This window comes from Tachysurus fulvidraco, chromosome 4, assembly GCF_022655615.1.
Source record: "Tachysurus fulvidraco isolate hzauxx_2018 chromosome 4, HZAU_PFXX_2.0, whole genome shotgun sequence".
Taxonomy (NCBI): domain Eukaryota; kingdom Metazoa; phylum Chordata; class Actinopteri; order Siluriformes; family Bagridae; genus Tachysurus; species Tachysurus fulvidraco.
Genome location: NC_062521.1, coordinates 5937322 through 5959499, shown reverse-complemented (window position 1 = coordinate 5959499; position 22178 = coordinate 5937322). Strand labels below are relative to the sequence as shown.

At 36.3% G+C, this 22178-nt stretch overlaps 3 protein-coding genes across 6 annotated transcripts; 1 reads left to right on the top strand and 2 right to left on the bottom strand.

The window, feature by feature from the left end:
• Positions 1–36: 36 nt before the first annotated feature.
• Positions 37–4141, top strand: gsta.1 (glutathione S-transferase, alpha tandem duplicate 1). 2 transcript variants are annotated; one of them, XM_027165631.2, is made up of 7 exons: positions 37–298; positions 1056–1304; positions 1383–1434; positions 2781–2913; positions 3014–3155; positions 3246–3371; positions 3720–4141. In XM_027165631.2, the coding sequence occupies exons 2-7, from the start codon at positions 1218–1220 to the stop codon at positions 3849–3851; spliced, it is 672 nt and encodes a 223-aa protein (XP_027021432.1). In that variant the 5' UTR covers positions 37–298; positions 1056–1217; the 3' UTR covers positions 3852–4141. The 2 variants fall into 2 exon arrangements, with proteins under 2 accessions (XP_027021432.1, XP_027021433.1); XM_027165632.2 differs by having other exon boundaries at positions 38–298; positions 1134–1304.
• On the bottom strand, positions 4137–6641 carry tmem14a (transmembrane protein 14A). Of its 3 annotated transcripts, none has more exons than XM_027165633.2 (5): positions 6504–6641; positions 6345–6426; positions 5346–5447; positions 5112–5199; positions 4137–4448 (listed from the first exon to the last, which is right to left on the bottom strand). In XM_027165633.2, the coding sequence occupies exons 2-5, from the start codon at positions 6418–6420 to the stop codon at positions 4415–4417; spliced, it is 300 nt and encodes a 99-aa protein (XP_027021434.1). In that variant the 5' UTR covers positions 6421–6426; positions 6504–6641; the 3' UTR covers positions 4137–4414. The 3 variants fall into 3 exon arrangements, with proteins under 3 accessions (XP_027021434.1, XP_027021435.1, XP_027021436.1); XM_027165634.2 differs by having other exon boundaries at positions 6523–6637; XM_027165635.2 differs by lacking the exon at positions 6504–6641 and having other exon boundaries at positions 6243–6353.
• A 4150-nt stretch (positions 6642–10791) lies between these two features.
• On the bottom strand, positions 10792–21576 carry agpat5 (1-acylglycerol-3-phosphate O-acyltransferase 5 (lysophosphatidic acid acyltransferase, epsilon)). Its single transcript, XM_027165630.2, has 8 exons — positions 20558–21576; positions 18995–19064; positions 18763–18878; positions 18583–18672; positions 16756–16846; positions 16217–16378; positions 14757–14880; positions 10792–14668 (listed from the first exon to the last, which is right to left on the bottom strand). The coding sequence occupies exons 1-8, from the start codon at positions 20774–20776 to the stop codon at positions 14443–14445; spliced, it is 1098 nt and encodes a 365-aa protein (XP_027021431.1). The 5' UTR covers positions 20777–21576; the 3' UTR covers positions 10792–14442.
• Between the last annotated feature and the right edge of the window lie 602 nt (positions 21577–22178).

Below are 22178 nucleotides of genomic sequence, written 5' to 3'. Positions count from 1 at the left end.
AACGGGTTTACATTAAAAAGTCACCTCGATTTTTAAAAACTGGACATTATTTACGTTTAGTGCTTATCCTTTATACTCTATACAAACCCCACGGCGGATTTTTTGACTTGTTTGTCATGTGAAATTGTGTCGCGGTTACATTCTACCACCTGTAGATGGCACTATAGATGTAACAGTCACGTGGCACATCCACAGAACTCATGACTGCTCTGGGGACAAGAAGCAAAGAAAAGAAAAAAACAAGAGAAATGCGTAGATGAGCCTTATGAAGAGAGTGAAACAGGGACGTTTACAAGCAGTAAGTGCATCATCTAAATTACAGATTAATTAACAATGAATATATGACTGGAACAAGAAAAAATCAGTTTCTAGAAATAAAACAATGCACTCTTTACTCGGTTGAAATTGTAAACAGTGTAAAAAAGCAAATCATGTAGGCTGCTTCTCTTTATTATAATATTGTTTACCTTTTTTTCTTTCTTTCTTTTTACACCTGAGCAGTATGTTAAGCAGCACGTCCGAAAAACAAACAAACAAATAAATAGATAGATAAATAAATGTATTTTCAAAAAATATTTATTTATCTGTTTAATTATTTATGATATCATTATTATTTATTTTATTTATTTTTTGTTTATTTATTATTGAAATTACTACAGGTTTACCAAGTAATAGGTTTATACAAAGCTCCTCTTCATTTGTCATTTATTAAGGAAATTATCATTTGTAACGTTTAATCTTAATTAGAATCTGTTTTTATGCAGACATCTCATTGGGTTTAATAGTCTTGAGGAGCTCAGTGAATACAACCTAGAGGCATTGATTTTTGTTATATTTTAATTCACATAAGAGATATAATAATAATAATAATAATAATAATAATAATAATAATAATATGTGCTATATAACACAGTTGTGTGGTATTGAATTTTATAACACATTGGCCACTGCTAGGAAAACTCATCTTCCTGTAGAAAGCTTTCTACGTCTCTATCTAGCGAAGAAAATAAATAATACACTTTTGAAATAATGGCTTCTTTTATTTCATTACCTAGTTCAGCAGGTACTCAGTCACGTGACCATTTTCCGCCGTGCAATTGGACATCAATCAGTTTATTACGCAACCTTTCCAGGTCGTGCCTTTTCTTCGTCCTCTACAAAGACCCTGACAGCACGAGTACCATTTTCTGCTGGTCAAAGTGTTTTTACGTGCAAACATGTCAGGAAAAGTTGTTCTGTACTACTTCAACGGCAGAGGGAAGATGGAGTCGATACGGTGGCTTCTGGCTGTTGCTGGTGTTGAGGTTTGTGCGACACATTTTTAGGTCTGTTCTCCTATAAGATCGGTTTTAATAATCAAATTTATTTACATGCATTTACAGTTTGAAGAGGTTTTTCTGACCACCGAAGAGCAATTCAGGAACCTGGTGGATGGTATGTATTATTAACTTGCAGTTTTTTTTACTAGTAGGTATTTATTACACCACGGATTTCTAATTAATCTATTTCTATTAATCAAACCATTCAAACGTTAGGATCATTATTTGTATGCATAGTACATTTTTTTGTTATTTATTGTTGAGCTTTGTAAACAGACAAAACAAATTAAGGGGTGATCTTTAAGTCGCTGAAACAGTGACTGCATATGAGGTCATGAGGTGTAGATTTCACAGAATGACATGTGTACAAAAGAGATGGGACTGATAGTAACCGCTTATCAGGTCACGAGGTGTAGATTTGTTTAAATAATAAATAACTAAATGAGAACTTTTGCTGCAAAATAAAAGTGCATTAAAACTCATTCTTATTGCTATTCTTCTTCTTCTTATTATTATTATTATCATTATAATAATAATAATAATAATGATAATAATAATGATAATAATAATTATCATCCATATCAGTGTGACACTAGTTACTATCGTGTGGTTGATTAAACACTCACAGAAGTCGAAATGCGTATAGCAGTCTAAAAATAACATCAAAGAACATAACTTACTAATGCTTTTAGTTGTTATTTTTAAAACATTAAATAGAAACAAATTCTCAAGAATGTTACTTATTAGTCATCAATGAATACATAACTAAAATGGAAAAACTGCTTTATTCATTTAAAATGTTTTCTTTATTATAAAAGAATTGTAAACAGTATCTTAGGTCACAGGAGCCAAGATATTAGTAGTTTAAAAAGGCAAACAGACTAATGTTTGCTGTTATTTTTTACTCTATTAAATGCCCATTTTTAAGTAATTTTCATATAAACCTTTACAAATGTGCCATTTACATTTAAAAAAATTCCCTAACCACATGAAGCACATCTTCATAGCATGTATACCTTTTGACTTGTTAAGAAAAAATGGGTGTGGCACATCATAAATTGCATCTGGGCCCAATTTTAAAATGTCCATTTCATAAGATATGAGTCATGGGTTAATTTGAAGAGAATAAAATGAGTGTTTGCATGCATGTACTGCAATCTGAGATGCAGTAGTGGAAAAACCACTTTCAAAAGTTAATTAAACTAGTTTAATTTAAACCTAAATAATAAAAACCTGGCCAAATTGAACTTGTGTTATGTTGATAGAAGGTTCAGAAATAAAACAGTACAACACTTTATTATATAGACAGATTATGATTCTACAAATAGACAAATATTTGTATAGTTGAATTACATTCATAAAAGTGGGTCTGTGCAATTTAGTTCACAGTTAATGCAGTCCATGTATCTAAAACCTGATACACATCAGCTGATAGAAACCAGCAGCACTCTCTATCTCCAGATGGTGCGCTCCTGTTTCATCAGGTTCCCCTGGTTGAAATGGATGGAATGAAGCTTGTTCAGACTAAGGCCATCTTGAACTACATTGCTGCAAAATACAACATGTATGGAAAGGATATTAAAGAGCGTCTCATGTGAGTGCAAGCTTTAACAGATTTTTTAACTGTATTACTGGTATATACAGTCAGGTGTTCATGAAGGCCATACTACAACACAGTATACTTTTTTTTAAAGGATTGATATGTACTCTGAGGGTGCTAGGGACATCATGGATATGATCATGGTTCTACCCTTTACACCTGCTGACCAAAAACAGAAACAACTGGACAAAATACAGGACAAAGCCAAGGAACGTAGTCTTCCAGCTTATGAAAAGGTATGAGGTTTATGTTAACAGTATAACTTTTTAATATGTATCTTTTCATAGGAATTGTATTTTCATGTGTGTGTGTACCATGTCTTTTAGGCTCTTGCTCATTCCCAGTTCCTTGTGGGAAGTCAGTTAAGCTGTGCAGATGTGCATCTCCTTGAGGCCACTCTCATGCTAGAGGAGCTGTTCCCTACAATACTCTTCACTTTCCCCAAGATCCAGGTTAGTTTCATGTGACGTATTGATCACATCTATGAAAAAGCTTTATAGGCTCAGAAAGGGATGTTGCCCATACATTGGTCTGGCTGTGTTGGAAAGCTTTTGCTTTTCTGAGGGATGATTTCATTTGCCTTTAAGCAGAACTACAAGAAATTCATAGTCAGCTCCAGAATGATTGAAAACCTTGCTTTAATAAAATTAGAAATTGTCTTTGTGGTTAATTGGCTTTTCACTGATGTCTGGTTTATTTATTATCCAGTGATTCATTTGTACCATGTACAGTTTCTTATCATGATTGCACAAATATAGTAATTTTAGAAATATATATAATTTATAAAAAAACGTTTGCAGGAATTTCAGAAGAGGATGAAAGCAATCCCAGCCATCAATAAGTTCCTGCAGCCCGGCAGTCAGAGGAAGCCTCCACCTGATGAAGTGTATATAAAAACTGTCATGAGTATATTAAGCTTTCTTTTCAAATAGAAGACAGTAGTTCAGTGATGGATCACGAAAGGCTGTTAATCATATATTCTTTAAACACCCTATTTTGCCCTTTGGCCACAAGTGAGCATTGAATTTTCTGTTCCATGAATTGTCCACCATATCCAAGCGATCTAAACTCTGCCTACCTGTTTCTTACTTTTAAGTGCACACTTGTCAGAGATGTGATGTAAATCCTAATTCTGATAATCATACAAATGAGTGTATTGGTCCTTTACACATTGCCTATATATTATGCAAGCTTTTAAAGCAATAAATGATTCCAAGTTGAACTTGAGTGTTTTTTTTTTTTATTAGATAAAGCATTTGTGATCTTTTGTTTGCTGGACTTTTTTTTTGTTACTCAGAAATGAAATGTAAACAGAATTAATCAAGTATAATGTATAAACAAAAAAATACAAAAAATAGGCTTTGTTTGGAATGTACATGGTGAGTGTTCTGAATGATTAGTGAGGAGCTGATGCAGTGCAATATATCCATTATTGTGTTTATAACACTACGGCCAGGAAAGCTGCAGTTGAATAAGCTTCATTTCATGGCCATGTTCAGAGGAGCAGCAGTCGCACGACCATCATGAGGCTGAAATCAAGGCACAGAATGAACTTTGATAAACTGCTGTTGCAATAATATGGGTTAAAAGTCCGAGGCAGGCAATACAACACGGCTGAACAACATTAAAAAATGATTATTTCAGAACTAGTTTCTCAAAAAAAAAAAAAAAAAAGATAAATCACTCAAGTTTACAATAAGTGCTATCAAAATTACAATTGGTAATATTTAAACACTTGCAAAACGTACAAGTTCCAGAGTATACAGGCATTTGGTGAAATTTCATGACATATCTTTATATATCACCTTTATCCAATAACAAAATATTTCTATAATTATGGGAGTGGTCTCATATTACAAGACATATGTTTAGAAAGCAAACGTTCAATGAATAATGTAATTAGAATAAAAATACTGTAAATCACATGAGTTGACCTGAATTGAACACCTATAGAAGAACTTTTGAGTGACTATGCTGCTGATGAATGGTGCTCATCCCTCAGTAAGTATTACAGGGATGTGTAGAATCAACACCCATGTTTTCTGGTGGCACATGGTGTCACATTTTGTTGCTTTTTGCTTAATTGTCATCCATGTGTATTTATTCCTCTCCATAACACAATATCCATTTTTCTTCTAAGCACGATGCAGAATTCAGGTAATAGTGATTAATGATATTTCAGTAATCCTCACCTTAATACAGCCATAATACCTGCAGGCATTAATTTTCCAGATTTCTTGAATCTCATTCCCATGACAACTGCCAGAGCACCTGAAGCAGCTAGAGAAAGGGAAAAAGGTGATATCCAGAATGAACATAATATTCTGATAATAATAATAATAATAATAATAATAATAATAATAATAATAATAATAAAGTATTTCAACATAAATGTCATTTTATTCTATTATAATTTGGGTACTTACCAAACAGGGTCCATTTGTCTTGTGGATCAATTGTTACCCTAAAGGCCCCATATGCAGATATGCCACCAAAAAACAACCCCGCAATTAGTGACATCAAGCTTCCTGGTGCAACGAATAATAAGATTTTAAAATGATTCAAACTGATTCAGATTACATAGCATACAGCAGTACAGGGTGTTGCAGAATCATTACAACATGGGAACTCGTTTTAGTGTGGTTGGTTTTGAAATATTTTTGCAGAACAAAAAAATCTGAAATTTTATTCCTGCTCACAAATAGTCACAAAAAAATGATAGTTATATCCCACTATATCAGTGAATTGATTAATCTTTATAAGTTCGCACCATGCGAAATGATTCTTTTATTTATTTAAAAGGTTTTTAGCTTAAAAAAAAACAAACATATTTGGGGGATTTTTCTTCCCGTGTCAATTAGTTTGTTGTAATCACATTTTATTGGTTACGCTTAACAGTATTACCTTATATGGTATTATTTTCGAGGCTTTCATGGTAAAAGTGATAAGCAGGATTAACCAATCAGGATAACGGATTCTCTTTCTGTTTGCATAATTAAGAAGTAGAAAGTAGCTACAACTAACTAGCTGACAGCTAATCTAAATGACCTGACATAACAGTAATAATTATGTCAAACTTTCACGCAACACCACCGTTATCAATTATGCATTTTATGAAGAATAATTAAGGACAATTCTGACAGCACCGACACAAAAAACTTAATCTATAAGGAAGCAGGATTTAGGGCGGAGCTTATTTTTTAAGGTAAATACGTCACTTCACCTTTACTTTAGCAGTTTTATTGAATTGTTTTTAGTGGAATTGTCAAAGATTTTATCAACGTTTGTTCGTTTAGAAAGACTGTTATGTTTTATCAACACACCTACACGTAGTACGTATACGTTTAACTGCACATATCGTATTATTTTGCATATTTTCTGCATCCGTCACTGAAAGTAGACACAGAAGACACACAAATCTCCACCTTTTCTCTTATATCCCATAAAGCCTCCGAATAAAATAGTAGCTGCATAGCCGAAGCCGAGCCAGTCGACTGCCATGCTGACCTGAAAGAGAGGAAAATATACATGAATGCACACGACATTAGCTTAGTATGACTTTCAGAATATCACCACATGTTTACCAAATATATATGTAGTTACTCAGTGTCCTAAAAAGTGCAAACACGACACGATCACGCAAATGGTTCTTCCTCAACACTTCCGGTATCAGTGCACGTTTCACGTGTTACGTCACGAGGAAGTGGTTGTGCGTCATGGACGTGTAATAATATAGATACAATAATAATTAAAATGGATCAAAGGAAATAGGGATAGAATCATAAACTGGCTTATAAATATTTACCTATATTTATGTGACTAATTTGACTAATGGAGGAGTACAGAGATGGTCAGAAGGAGCTGCACTGAGTCTTTGTGGATTTAGAGAAAGCGTATGAAAGGGTACCAAGAGAGGAGCTGTGGTACTGTATGAGGATGTCAGGAGTGAGAGTGGTACATCAGAGTAGTTTAGGATATGTATGAGAGGAATATGACAGCAGTGAGATGTGCTGTAGGTCAGACAGAGGAGTTCGAGGTGGAGCTGGGGATACCTCAAGGATCGGCTTTGAGTCACTTCTTGTTTGCTATGGTGATGGACAAGTTGACAGATGAAGTCAGACAGGAATCTCCGTTTGCGAATGACACTATGATCTGTAGTGAGAGTAGAGAGCAGGTGGAAGTCCGCTCTGGAAAGAAGAGGAATGAAAGTCAGTTGTAGTAAGGCAGAATACATGTGTATGGATGAGAGAGAGGGACGTAGAACAGTGAGGTTACAGGGGCTGAGGTCAAGAGGGTGCAGGAGTTTAAGTATTTGGGGTGAACCGTCCAGTGTGATGGGAAGTGTGTAAAAGAGATATGTTCAGGTAGGTTGGCATGGGTGGAGAAAGGTGTCAGGAGTGTTGTGTGACAGGAGACTAATCAGACAGCATGAATCGAAGGAAAGGTGTACAAGACCGTAGTGAAACCATCTATGGTGTATGGGTTAGAGACTGTAGCAGTGAGGAAAAGACATGAGGCAGAGATGGAGGTACCAGAGATAAGGATGTAAAGATCCTTTTTAGGAGTGACGAGGATGGACAGGAATAGAAACGAGCACAGAAGGACAGCTCAGGTTGGCTGTTTTCTGCGACAAAGAGAGAAGAGATTGAGATGGTTTGGACATGTACAGAAGAGGGTGATGGTTATATTGGTAGAGGGATGTTGAAGAGGGAGCTGCCAGGAAAGAGGTCAAGAGGAAGGCCAAAGAGGAGATACAGTATATGGATGTGTTAAATGAGGACATGAAGGTAATTAGTACGAGAGTAGAGGATGCCGAGGATGGAGTTAGGTGGAAACAGATGATTCGCCGTGGCGACCTTTGATGGGAAAAGCCGAAGACCAGTCTTGAATGCATGAAGATGAAACAAGCCTGGTCACAATCTTATATATTAACTAGGAAAATGATATCTTGCTTGATATATCCAATGGTTTAGTGGATAAGGAAGAAAATACACTGCCAATCTGTTCCCAGTATAGGAATCTAACAGTGAGTGAATTTGTAATAATTAAAATAACCAATTTCCGTGTCTCAAGTCCTGGACATTTACACTCCTGTATCTGGCATGCAGGTCAAGCAATCTTTAGAACCGTTTGTAAAGACTCTCTTAAGATGTCTCCCTGCATTAGCCCACTGTCTCTTTCTAAATTCTACCTGCACCCTTTTTACTTCTAAACTCATTGCATTATAACAGCAAATGCTACTGCTACTGGCACATGCACACTTATTGCATGGTATATGTAGTTTTTAGGACGTATATTCTGTTTTGTACATATTGGGGAATCCCTTAATTGTGCATATAATTTTTCTTGAGTGGGGCACTAGTGCCAAACCAAAATTTTATTAGAAATACCCTGCATGGTTAGCTCATTTCACTGACAAGAACACAGGCACGATTTAGTTTGTGGAATTTGGGGTCTAGTTGCAGGCTGAAGTCCTACTTGTGGACTGCCTGCGCAAGCCAGCATAGAGAATCACTGGTACAGCTGCTGTGATCAGTCTGAGTGCCACAGGATTATGGATACAAATCAGATGGCCTGCTCTTTGGTGTTGAGTCAGATTTTCAAATATGACAGTATCATGTTATTACTGACCATTGGACACTGAATATTTATAATGTACTTAAGAAGCTTAAGAATCTTTCATACCAGGTGGTGGAAAAATAAAAATAAGTGTTGCTCAGGAAGTAAAGGCAAGACAAGGCCTTCTGAGGCTTTGAGCATTGCACTGAAATGTTGTTTGCTACTCCTTTAAATGGTAGTGCATGAGGGATGACATCTGCTGGTAAAGAGGATGTTCTGCAGGTAACAATGCCTCTAGGTTTACCTGTATATGTGCTGAGCAGTAATATTGTTACAATCACGATTCTCTGAATTCAGCTGTATTCTATGGCATTGATGAGAAACCAATAGACCAAAGGATCTTTAGATAAAATATGAAGTAATATATAAACTCCAGCTAGGGTAGAACTGTCAGTGTCACCAGCAAGTGGTTTCCACAGGTCGATACCTGTAAAATATGAGAGAACATTTCTACAAGGCTAATCATTTATAATATAATGGATAATATAAATAAAGTTAACAGTTGCATTTTTTTCTTTATCTGGAGAGGATGCAGATTGTAAACTTGCTGCATAGGTTCAGAATCTCTCAGTGTTTGATGCGAAGCGATGTGCACCTTGAATTGTCTTATTAATATTGCAAACTGATGTTGGTTTTTCTTGGTACCTGTGAATATACTGTGGAAAGCAAGTCCACATATCCACAGACAGACTCACATAGCCTGCCCTGTCTAACTCTTTTTTGCCCTTCACCAATTATTATAATTATACATTTTGTATTTGGCATGGCCTTAATGATCTGACTGGTTAAGAGAAGGATGTGCAGGTTTCCTATAACTCATAAAAGGCTGAGAATCCCTTACAATAAAACTGGCATGGGCATCATCCAGCTCACCTGTTCTATTTCCTGGAAAAGGCAGTGAGTTAATTATGTTTGCTTTTTAACAGATGTTACATGAAGCAGTAAAATTGGTGGAATAATTCTACTACACTAGTATTATTATAATAGTATAATAGTAGAACACTAGTATTCAGGGTTTTAATGCTGTTATAAGCAGTGATGCCAAATTTGTCTTTAGACATTCACTGTTTGTTCATAATTACTAAAAACTAACAACTATGCTGTTTTACCCTGTAATGCTTCCGCATGAAAGATGTATTAATATTATACACCAGTTGCTGATTGCAGACCAAACTGTACAAACACATTTAAATTCGGAATGTGTTTCGTACCATTTGAAATTACTCGTATTTTTAACGAGTATTTAAGTAGATTTTTTAATATTGATAAATGTTATGTGCTAGCTCTTCCTATATAGTTTCATTATTTAATAATAGATAATAATAAACAACCATGTTTAACTGCAGTTCAGCTGGGTTATTTCTGGGATCTGTTTTACATATCTGGATCATGATATTGCTGCAGAACACTAATATTTCAAGACTTATCTATAATATCTATATATGTATATCAGATTAATATTTGTTCAAATTTGTTTGCATAATTAATCAACCTCAGTTCTAATTAAAACTACTAAATCTTAAAAAAATCTTACCTTGATTTTTTTCTTACCTTTTATTACAGTCTTGGATATGTCAAAGATATTAATAGCTAATACTAATAGCATTGGCATTTGTGTGTGTGTCTGTGCTAATTAAATTAAGACTTTTTTTTGTCTCAAAGCTCACAAACGGGTGTAAAATTTTAATACAGAAAATTATAGACCTGGTCAAAAATGCAAAATACTCTTTCCAAAGTACACGTTATATAAAGATTTGTCCTAAAAAGATCATTCCTCTGGCTGAAACACAGAAAGATATGGCCAAAAAATGGGAAAACTAGGCCACCTAATGTCCTGAAGTGTCCAGAAGGGTTAAAATCACTTAAAACAGCACTCTCTTTTTATCCAAATTATAATATAGATAAAAAATATATAAATCTACTTATCCCATAAATTATTACACATTGTAAACATATCTATATTTAAGATTATAAAATGCAGATGCACATTTACAGCATTTAGCTGACGAACCTATCCAGAGCGACTTACATTTTATCTTATTTTTTACAACTGAGCAATTGAGGGTTAAGGGCCTTGCTCAGGGGCCCAGCAGTGGCAGCCTGGCGGACCTGGGATTCAAACTCACAACCTTCAGTTTGGTAGTCCAGCACCTCAACCCCTAGGCTACAACATGTGTGCATATACCCAGATGTGCAGTCACTGGTCTTTGTAGAATATTACTTGTGAAGCAGTCATACACAGAAAACTATGGCTTATGGCATTAGAAATTCCATTTATTACATGGTTTTATTATTTCAAAAGCAATGACAAAATGTCATACATTTCAGATATGGTCTTTAGCTGACTACAATTTGTGTCTTGAAATTCTGTTACATTATATGGCTATTGCAATAATACTGTCGCAACAAGTATTTAAAGATTATGCATAAAAACGGCATAAAATTGTGATGTTCTCTTCTGTGTATGAGTTTACAGTTCAATGATGACATTAAAAGAGATGAAAAGGTGCAGAGGGACAGTTATCAGTAATGCACAGGCCTCTAATGTTAACATAAACAGGTAATGTTTGCTTTCTTAGACACGATACTGGGTATGACAATGTTACATTGATGGAAAAAAGGATAGGATTAGAATGAGAAAACAACAGATAGAGATTGTGAACTTTTTAGACCTAGCTGCAGCAGCATAGATTGAGTGAAGGTTTTGTTTGCTGTTCTGCCTGTTTGGAAAAAAAAATAATTTGCAGTCAAGTTATGATGAGAATACAAACAGTTTCTGGTACCAAACATGTCACGAGAAGGAACTTCCTGACAATCTCATGTCCGTTTGTTCTTTCCTGACTGTAACTGGAATTAATCTGTGGGAATTTACTGGGTCATATCAGGTGACGATATGACCTTCTGTTTGCTAATGACCAAATAGCGTCATCAGGTTCCTCTGCAAAAATATGTGGACATCTCACAATATCCACATATACTGACTCATTCGCTCACACCGGCTAACGTTGACACTTTTCCTGTTGTTGTCCTAATTTGTTTTCCTGTTGTTGTTTTTCATTTGTTTATTGTTGTTATTTATATAATAGGGAATGGAATTCCAGTAAATTTTCATGATGCATTCTACGTTTAATCAGCATTTAGATCATCAGCAACACTGTTCTGAAAACAATTGTGTTTTCTGAGTTTGTAAGAGAATATTGTGGCCATTTTGCAGACGCTGACAAGATGTGCTGCCTTGTTGTCAAACTATTTCTGAGAACTATAAACTATGTCCATTCAGAACCAGTGAGATGATGGATATAAATTTAAAGTACTGCTGATAAAAAAAATTGCTAATTGCTGCAGTGATATTTAGTAATTCAAAATTAAAAAAATGGCCTAGTAATCAAAATAAGAATTGTCCCATGAGATCACGTAACACGTCTATGCAGTCACTGTCAATCATAAATAAACAAATTAAAAAGAAACAAAACACTGCTGCAGGTTGAATAGCAAAAAAAGGCAAATGCATGTCAAAAAACCAAAACATTCACAAGGGCAATTTTCACTCAGATCATCATAAAACATTAAAGGGGTTAATCACCCATACATTTCATTAGCTAAATTATAGCCCCCAAACCACCCTCCCACCAGAGCCCTATTAATACATTTTAGAAGCCATTATAATATGGTGGTCAATTTTAAAGGTTTGTTATGACTGGGGAAAACTATAAAAAAAATTTAATGGTATATTGATTAATTTTTATATAATGGAAGCAAGCATTCATACTGCACACCAATATGTAATATTACTGCACACACAGTCTGTGGATAGACATTTAGAGGTAGTTCTTTTCTTTGTGTGATACAGATAAATAAATGGCTACATTGTGTGTTAATTTCACTGATAAACTAATGGAATCTGGGAGAATGTGAGTTTCGGTGACATTTTCTTTGAACCACACATGCCGCTCTCATATTTACGTCTTAGAGTAAAATTCTGGCAAAATGATTGTTTAAACCAAATTATTCATAGATTGAAATGGATGAAATATCATTTGGTTAAAATAACGGACTTATCAATGTATGGTAATTACCGGAATAAAACTTCACTTTGTTCACAATACACAATTACTGGTTTTCCTCTTGGTTCAATATGTAAATAAAAAAAAAAAATCTAAATAGCAATGTACACAATTATTTGGAAATGGGTTCAAAGGATTAACAAACAATTTTTAGGTTTTCAGAATATTTAGGTTTTGTATAGTCACCGTTCGTTCTTAATAACATTCATGCCTTGATCAACAGAACCCATATATTTCATGCTAGACAGGCATGGCCTTAATTAGGATTAAATCAGATGAGGAAGGGTGCCAGGCCAGTAAAATGTCTCTCTCTCTCTTTCTTTTTTAAATTGGCAGTCATTTACTTGAAGACATACTACAAGTGACACTTCTGTACTCCTGCTCATTCATGTAATCAGCCAGTCATGTGGCAGTAGCACAATTGTATAGATGAAGGTATTAGTCCCAGACGAGCTGGTTTCACACACTAGAGTCTTTAGAGTTTCCAAAGAATAGTGCAAAAGCTAGCAAAAAAAATGGGCACCATTTCTGTGGGTGGAAATGGCTTGTTTAGGAGAGAGCTGTGAGAATTGGCAGGCTGGTTCAAGCTCACAAGAAAAATACAGTAACTCAAAGAATTCTTCACAACACACCAAACCTTGAGTCTATAAAAGCAGAAGACTCAGGTCAGCCAAAAAATGGAATCTGTGGCTGCGGTATGCACCATTTCACCCAAATTGTGCCAAAGTGAGATTTTTGCCCCATTCAAAAATTTGGGATGTGAACAACAGCAGCAAACTCCTGACCTGTATCTGAATGATTGTATGCATTGGTCTGTTGCCACATGATTGGGTGATTGGACAATTGCAAAAGTACAGGTTACTTTATGAGGTCTGTGAGTATATTTTCATTATTCTCTATTAGTTAAATGTCAACACATGCCTAAACAGATACACACATCAGAATCATATTTTCATGGACTTTTAAAATGAGACTAATGTGATCAGATTAAGGGTTAAGTGTAAAATGCTGAGATGTAGGCGGTAAATTGGGTTTTTCACCCAATATTGAATAATACTGGAACCCATCGTGGTATTAATACATTTTAAAGCAAGTTATCTCTAAAACATATGCATTTGAATACACTGTTTTTTGAATAACTGAAGAATGGAAAAGCAGCTGAGGTAACAGGGTTAATTTTGCATGTTAAAGGCAGAGTACAGTGAAATGCTTCTCAGTTGCATTTTACTGCATATATATGTATTTATTAGATAAGTATTTAGTGACAATATATTTTTCCTGCATCCTGAAGTTTGGCAATATTGTATGAGGCAATCAATTGTGCAAAAAAACCAAAAACAAAGAAAAGATATAAAGCAAACAATGCGTAAACAAACCAAAATATCGTGCAAAAACAACAAATTACCAACCCGATCATAAATGATTGCAATTTAAACAAGTGTGTCAAAAATAACAGAACCAAAAATGCTATTAATATTATGAATACCTTTGTGGAAAGCTGAACACAATAAAAATATCTTAACCAACCTTTGTATAAGCCTGTCAACCCCATTTAAAAATCTGCTTTTTATTTCCAGCCCGAAAAATTAAGACAACCAACGTACCAACATACCAACTTGGACATTGCACTGAGAATGTAAAACTAAAAAAGCTTTCAAGACAAACGATGCAGTGAATAAAGAGAAGATGTTGTCATCCTCCAGCAAACACCACTTGCTCTAACAAATGGGGGGAAAAAACATCCCAAAGATGGTCACAGCTTTGGCTGGTTGAAAACAAAAGAATTTAACCAGCACCGGTCTGGATACAAGCTGGCAGGAGGTCAGTGGTTTCTTTTACCTCATGGTCGTATATGTACCCATAGCCATCCCAAGAGAGTTCCATAGAGCCAGGTTTTCACATAAAGTTTTCTACCTGACTCAGTTAACAGCAATGGCACAGTGAGTCCACTCAACACCAGAAGTGAAGGCAGTGTCTTTCTGAGGCTGAGTGTTGACCTTTGACCTTCTCCTGGAAACTTGCATTTTTTCTTGGGGTCCTCAGACTCATAGAAGTCCACCAGCAACCTAAAATAAGGTAAAATGCTTGCTTAGTCTTATGGCAAACCTGGTGTAATATGTTGTGAGATTGAGCAAAGGAATGAGAAATACTTACTTATCCTTAACCTCAAATCTATCATGAAGCCATCTGCGGAAAAAAACTGGCTCTGGAGGAACCTCCCTTATGTCCACACGCTCAAAGTAGATGTGCACTCTGGGGCATTCTTTACAAAGGAACTCTGTTAACAAGAAACAAGTCAAAGTTGCAGCATATCTGTTAGAAATACAGCAAATAGAGTTTAAATACAGTAAATAGCTAAATCCATGGAGTGGCGCTGTTGTGTGTCATTAGGTTTGAAATATAAACTAGCTGCAGCACTTTTCTGTAATTATAATTTAGAACAATCTTGATTTAAGAATTTACACTTTTAAACAAGGCTTAAAGCCCATGTGAATTCTCACCACCTCTGGCTGATTACATCATTCTTTATTGCTTGCTGGTGGTAATAAAAACTCACCTGGAAGGATTTTTAGTGTATCCTAAAGATTCCTGTCACTTTTCTTTTTTAATTAGACTGACATTTGAATACAAAAGTTGCTAGACAGTAGAGAAACATATGCACAATGAATAATAGTCAAGGTCACTGGTAATCATGGCAGTGTTAGACAGTGTAGATAATATTAAATTGTTACATTAATACAGAGCCTATACCTCTAAGAAAAATGAGAAAGCTCCTTAGATACTTTGCATTCACTCACTCAATACTGAACAAAGCAAAACTGCTTTTGTGTATTAGTTAATTGTATTGTAATATTGCATAGTGCAAGTGCAAAAGGTTTAAAATGCAGCACAAACAATATGTAAAAATGCGATAAATTCAAATTAAGAAATTAGTGGAGAAAATGCAATACAGAAAAATTAATAAAGAGTTCAGTCCAGTATTTCTCGTCTTTGCTTTATAAACCATCACTTAATTCGTAAAGACTGAATAAGACACACTGCCTTTGCCATTTAGCTAAAGGTATCAGGAATGAGTTGTGAATGTTTAACTACGGTATGCAAGCAAGGGATATCATTTAAATACTTGCAGCACACTGGTGTTTGAAAGAGAGTACAGAATACTGAACTAGACTCACCCTTATGCAATGACTAAAGCACTTGATTAACATTTAAAGATTTTTCTTTCCATTCATAACATTACTTAGATTCCATTGCTGTTTATTCCTGTTCAGAAACAGGATGTTTTTTTGCATAACAAATGATGGCTTTAATGTTTTTGGGGAAAATAGGCGCAGGAAGATTGCATGCCATAACTTCCTGTTTATAAGAAGCAACAGGAAATCCATATTTATGTATTCTAGGAACCTGATTGTACTTGGAATTAACAAAGACTGACATGCAATCTACCCCTTTGGATCTCTAGCTCATTCCGAGTCCTTACAGCATTTATATTAGATGACCTGGCCTTGTTATCAAACTGAATTATGTACAGCATATATGCATTATTAAATTTAGCACATTAATAGTGTTTTTTATGGCTGTATTAGGAGTGCGTGTGAAGCATGTCAGTGTACCTGGCATCGAAGGGGCAGAGCGTCTTTTCCCATCCGCAGTCAGTGTGCCTTCATAAGCCACTGTGATGTCGTAAACTGCGTTCAGGTGCTCCTTCATGGACTCTATTGCTACATGTGATGCCTTCATTCTTGGCGTTAGAATGTGATTTAGTACAGAAAGCCCTAGAAGAGTCAAAAAGAACAAAAAACAAATATAATGTATTTACTTTAAAAGATGCACCGATCCCAGATCTAAACAAATACAGATAAACAATATGGACTTAGTAACAAAGCTTATTCTCTCTAGTTATAGTTCTCAAAGTGGGGACTGTGACAATCACAAAATTGCCAAATGTTTGTGGACACCCATTCATCTTAGCCATATGTTGTTCACAAAATCTAACGCACAAAATTATCTTGAATGTATTTGTGACATGTAGCATTATAATTTTTTTTTTTTTTATCTGAAACCAAGGGGCCCCAAACATGTTACTTGAAAATCTTAATGATGCTGCTTCATTTGGCATTTTGGCATCAATGTGTCACAGAGGGACAAGTACCTTCTTTGGCAGCAAAAGCCTGACTGGCCTTGATGACTTCCTTAAATTCAGGGTTGTAGCGTGTTCCTTCAGGGAATATGACAAGATACATCTGCAGAGAAAAGTGTGGACCCGGGATGTTTATATGTTTGAAGCATTGGATATTTTTATGGCTGCAAATTTTTTTACAGAAGCATAAATCAAAGACTCTAAGGAATTAAAGCCATCACTCGGAAATGCCCAATATTACAACTTTAAGGCTTTTCTCCACCCCATCAATTACCATGGGATCATAAATAGTGTCATGGGAAAATGTCATTTGGCAATTTATTCCAGTCAGTTACAGAAACAACATGAGAAATCAAATAAAATGTCCAGAACATTTCACCCACTAAAGAAAAAGTGGCAACATGAATCAAATGTTAGCTTGGAGATCTCTATATTGGGTTTAAAATAAAGTACACAAGAATGCTGTTTAGTAGACATGAAAAGATGCACTTTCAATATAATACAATAAACTTGTGTCTTAATACGATACAGCAAAAATAAGCATAGCCTGAATATGTGCCCAATTTTATTGGTGAAAATCAGTACAATCAGTGAAATTTCCTTCAGATTCTTATCATCTTTTAATAAAACAGAATATGCACATTAGAATAAAACCGAATAAAACATTATCTTTCTGGTCAGGCTTTAACTGATGTGCCAGTTCAGGAAATACCTGAAACTAGCTTGGGAAAACCTTTTTTTAAAATCCCCATAGCCTCTCACAAGTCAAGATAAAGAAGTTGCTGCTTAATGCGGAGTATATTTTTCAGTGGTATTTTACACTGAACATCCTACTACATTATTCAATATGTGTAGTTCAATATGCAGGACGTATCAACACTGCACCGTTACAAGATCAGTCTATAATACTGTGGTGGAAATTTCTAATCTAAAGATGTTCATAAGGCTGTGTCCTTCTATGCTTTTACCTTGTATCTAATGACCAGGCACTGATATTGTAATCGGTTGCTTTCTTAAGATTATGACAAGGGCAGTAGTGACTGGAGACTGAAACTTCTTGTAGGCCTTCTAGCAGACCTTGGCCCGGTCCAGATTAGCTTGACCAGGAGATGAGCATGCGGTGATTTTTACTTTTACACATCTTATTTCCTGGAGTTCTGTCTATAAAATATTGATGTAATCAATTATCGTGGCCCTTCATCTCTCATGCTATATGTGGTGTGTTGGGTCCTGCTGCGCAGCTGAGCACAATAAATTGTGAAACCTTTTTTACTCTTGCACGTGTCTACCAGTGTGATACTTTATACTTTAAATCTCTCAAACCTCAGAACTTGACAAATAAATATACAAAGACTTTTGCATTTGAATCTTGGCCTGTCGATGAAGTCTAAAAGTGTTCAAGAACCATGTGTCATACATTTTATGAGTAAAAAGTAATGTTGTGTAATGTTTGTTAAACAGCAAGTGCTTATTATCGTTAATGTTATAGCAGCTACAATAGTTACCAGTTTACCAACTTCTCTTTTTAATCTCTCTCTAAACAAATAAGACAAAACAATCAAACAAAAAAAAAAAAAAAACACCTCTTGGACTCCTCAGTCATTAAGAATTTGATCACGCATGAATCACATTGCACCAGATCAGTAGTGAGTGAACTGAAGTGCAATCATTTGTTACTTGTTTGACTGTATAGAGGTCATGTGATTTATGCGCTGAAAGACTCACACCGCTGCCCGTTTAGTGTAACATCCTTGTTTTAATTGTGAAATGCACATTCACATTTTCTTTAGGAAATGTACCGTTCTAGTTGTGAAATGCTGTACAGTACTGAATACTCACTGGTGCTCCTACATCAGTCTGAGAGCGGAGTTTCCTTCTCATGGCATTTTCATCAAACTTGGCGCTCCGCTTGACGTACACACCACCATGCTTTAAAAGATAAAGATGTGCCTTATTCCTGTAACGCTTATCACAATCACAGTTAATGAAGATGATGTTTTACAAGTAAGCATACAATACCTGAGAGAAATACCAGCCATACAATGGAAGCCACTTCAGACCATCTTTCAACACATATCTTACATGCCCAAGCGCATTTTGGCGAATTGCTAGCATATCCGCAATGATCCAATCCGCTGTGGCACGAGGGAAGATATATATATATATATATAAAGGCGACATTCACTCAAAAATCCTAGAATTTCATCTAGCTGAACACAAATAAGTAGTGTGGCTCTGCACCAAGACATACCTGTAGATTGATGGTTGGAGAGATAGACCACATTCTCCTTTTTCTTTGGTATGTCTCCATAAATAATAATCTAAACAATTGATGATGATAATAATAATAATAATAATAATAATAATAATAATACATGAGAATGAAGGAAGAAAAACAATATCTAACAAAATGCATTAACATCAGCATTAGGAACATTCACTTCCATTTTTCTTAAGTTTATACGCGACATCATCTGCTTATTAAAAGTCATGATGAAGCTTCAGAGTAAGTTCTATTTTGTGTCCATGTGTCCTGAGCTGTAAACACAACAGGCCTGACATTCAATATGTGCTCATTACATGTACAGTTTTTTGTCACACTGTGTTTCCAGAAGCTTGTGTAAAGTGTTATTACTTCGCTTTTAAACATTAACCTCTGCTTGTGTCATTGAAATACATAATGGCTACACCATATGTGGTCTCAGGATTGTTGTAATAAAAGCAGTCCTAAAATTTCCAAACAAATTGACTGATAATCAGTTTTACACTGGAATTCGTAGTGCATTAAAATCTTATTATATACCAACCACTGGACATTTCCTGCTCCAGCATAACTGACTCTGAAACATCTTGAACTAAGAAGCCCTTCATCATGTTAAGGACCCAAATAACAGCACTTCTTGATAATCCGATCATTATCATGTATCATAGCTACAGACGGTATCTAAAAACATTTCTTACTGTTTTAACAGCATTGTCTTTGTGGTGAGTCACACCTCTTTGGTAATGTTAAAGTGTGCTGCAAGGTGACTGAACTTGTTCCACGGGTCATTCAGCCTAATCTACTTTACAGCCAAAGAGGCAAGAGTACAGATTTTGTTCTTCTGTTGTTTTTGAGTTCTAATACCATAGGAGACATTCACTGCTTACTTTCAGTTATTCAGAAATGTTTTTTTCATAGTACAATCTGTACTGTTTCTGTAGTAACAGCTTACTCACAGGAACTTGTACAGCAAACACGCCACATAATCTGTGCCCTATAATAAACAGACCTTACTGATATGGTAAGTGCCAGTCAGGTGCCAGCAATTGGTAACAGGGAAGTGATACCTCAGTGGTTAAGTTGTTGAACTACTGGACAGAAGTTGAGTTCAAATCTCCGGGCCTCCTTGGCCTCTAAGCAAAGCCCTTAACCCTCAATTTTTCAGCCGTATAAGTGAGACAAATGGATAAGAGGGTCTGAGAAATTATGTAAATGTAACAGTTAATAAGATTTTAAGTGCTGACAATAGAGATTTCCTTCTATAAGTGTCATACAGGCTAAAGTCATCTTTCCAGACAAGGATATTAATGCCTGTGTTCATATAAAAGCATTAATATAATACAATCACTAATGTCATAGCTGCTGTTACAGAAATTATTCACCCCCCGACGCCAACGTTTGAGATGTGGGTGTGGTAGCCTAGTGGTTAAGGTACTGGAAAGTTATGAGTTCGAATCCCACGTCCACCAGGCTGCCACTGTAAATATATATGTGATCAGTTACGTGGGAAGGATATAGTCATTTACAGAAGAATAGAGTGAGTAAACTTGCCTCAACCCCGGTGTAATGTTCGAAGAAGAACAGTACCATGCTCTGGTACACGGTGTAGATGTGATCGTCCACAGTGTGGTAGAGTCTGGATGGGAGGACAGTGGAGAGAAGTCTCCATGCGCCCCAGGAGAGCAGGTAGACCGGCGCAGTGCCGAGCATGGCCACGGCCGGGATGCAGTAGCGCAGAGAGTACGTGTGTACAACCAGCGACAGCAGCATGTTTAATACGGCACACAAACCGAAGACTAATAACACGAGTCGTAATGAACCCACACGTCGTTTCACACAGTGCGCGGAAGCAAAATGTTGCAGCTGCTACACAACATTGGCTACAAGGAAACTGCTCTAGAATGTACAAAGTTCCGGTGTAACCCTGCCATCGTGCAGAAGATTAAAATGCATCACTAAAACGTAACAAACCCTCAAAACCCCCACGGCCACATGACAAAGTGTACTTTTGCCGGACGGTCAGTACAAAAGCATGGTTCTGTCAAAAAACCGCGGTGGTGCGAGCGTATACCGAGCTTTACGGTAACCACAAGGCGTCTGCGTTAGAAAAGTTTACCCACAAACTTTCTTATGAACTACTGCACACGAGCACCTATTAATCACCTGAGAACAGAACGCTCGTTTTTTTCGAGTTTGTTCAAAGATAACAGTGAACGGTAACGCAAACACACCACACAAATCAATAACTAGATCAGCTTTGTGATTTTCCTCTAACCGCTTGGTGATTACCGTAAACCTCTGTATAGACTCTCACTACTTTCTACCGCGGTCTGCCAAAGGTGAGGCTCGCTCGAGCTCCAAAATCAAACGACAACATGTCTAAATAACACCAATGCGTGCGCCATTTAAGGCCGATTAATTCAACACCCGAGGTCCGAATCAGTTTAAAAAAAAATCCCACAAATCTACTTGTCTACTCTCGCTTTACCAAAGTCACGCTACACTCGCAGCAAAGACCCCATATTGCACCCGGTGACGTCAGCTACTCACTAGTATCGCGCTCGCCCATTGGTGGAAGCGCCTGTTTTTGGTGTGGCCGTTGGTCCGATATGGGCCGTGTCCCAAATCTCTCACTGCTCAGCAGCTAGGGTGCATACGCTGTTGTTTCATACTCTGGAATAAAACAATCCACATTATACACACGCTTCGTTTAAATTAATCCCATCCAGGATTATTAAGTACAAGAAGAAAGTAAATATAGAACTTTTTTTAACACTTCATATGTAGTGCACTTAGATGTTGAGCAGGAAAAGCGTTTGGGACGCGACCACATTTACGCCCCTTTTTCGAATATACAGCAAACACGTGAAACACGGGCTGCGTCTAAAACCCCACATTAATGTAAAAATGCATGTATAATAGTGCAGAGACGTAGGGGGCGAAACGGTGAAGGGCAAAGGATCGATCATTTATTCATTCACGTGTCATGCCTCTTAAAAGGCGAAGTGAAAGACATTGGGGATGTCCACTCTCTCTCTCTCTCTCTCTCTCTCTCTCTCTCTCTCTCTCCCCCCCCCCCCCATCTGATGAACACTTAACACACATTTCATTTGATGAACACCTAACATACGCAGAACAAAAGCCTATTTAGAATCAGAATCAGCTTTATTCA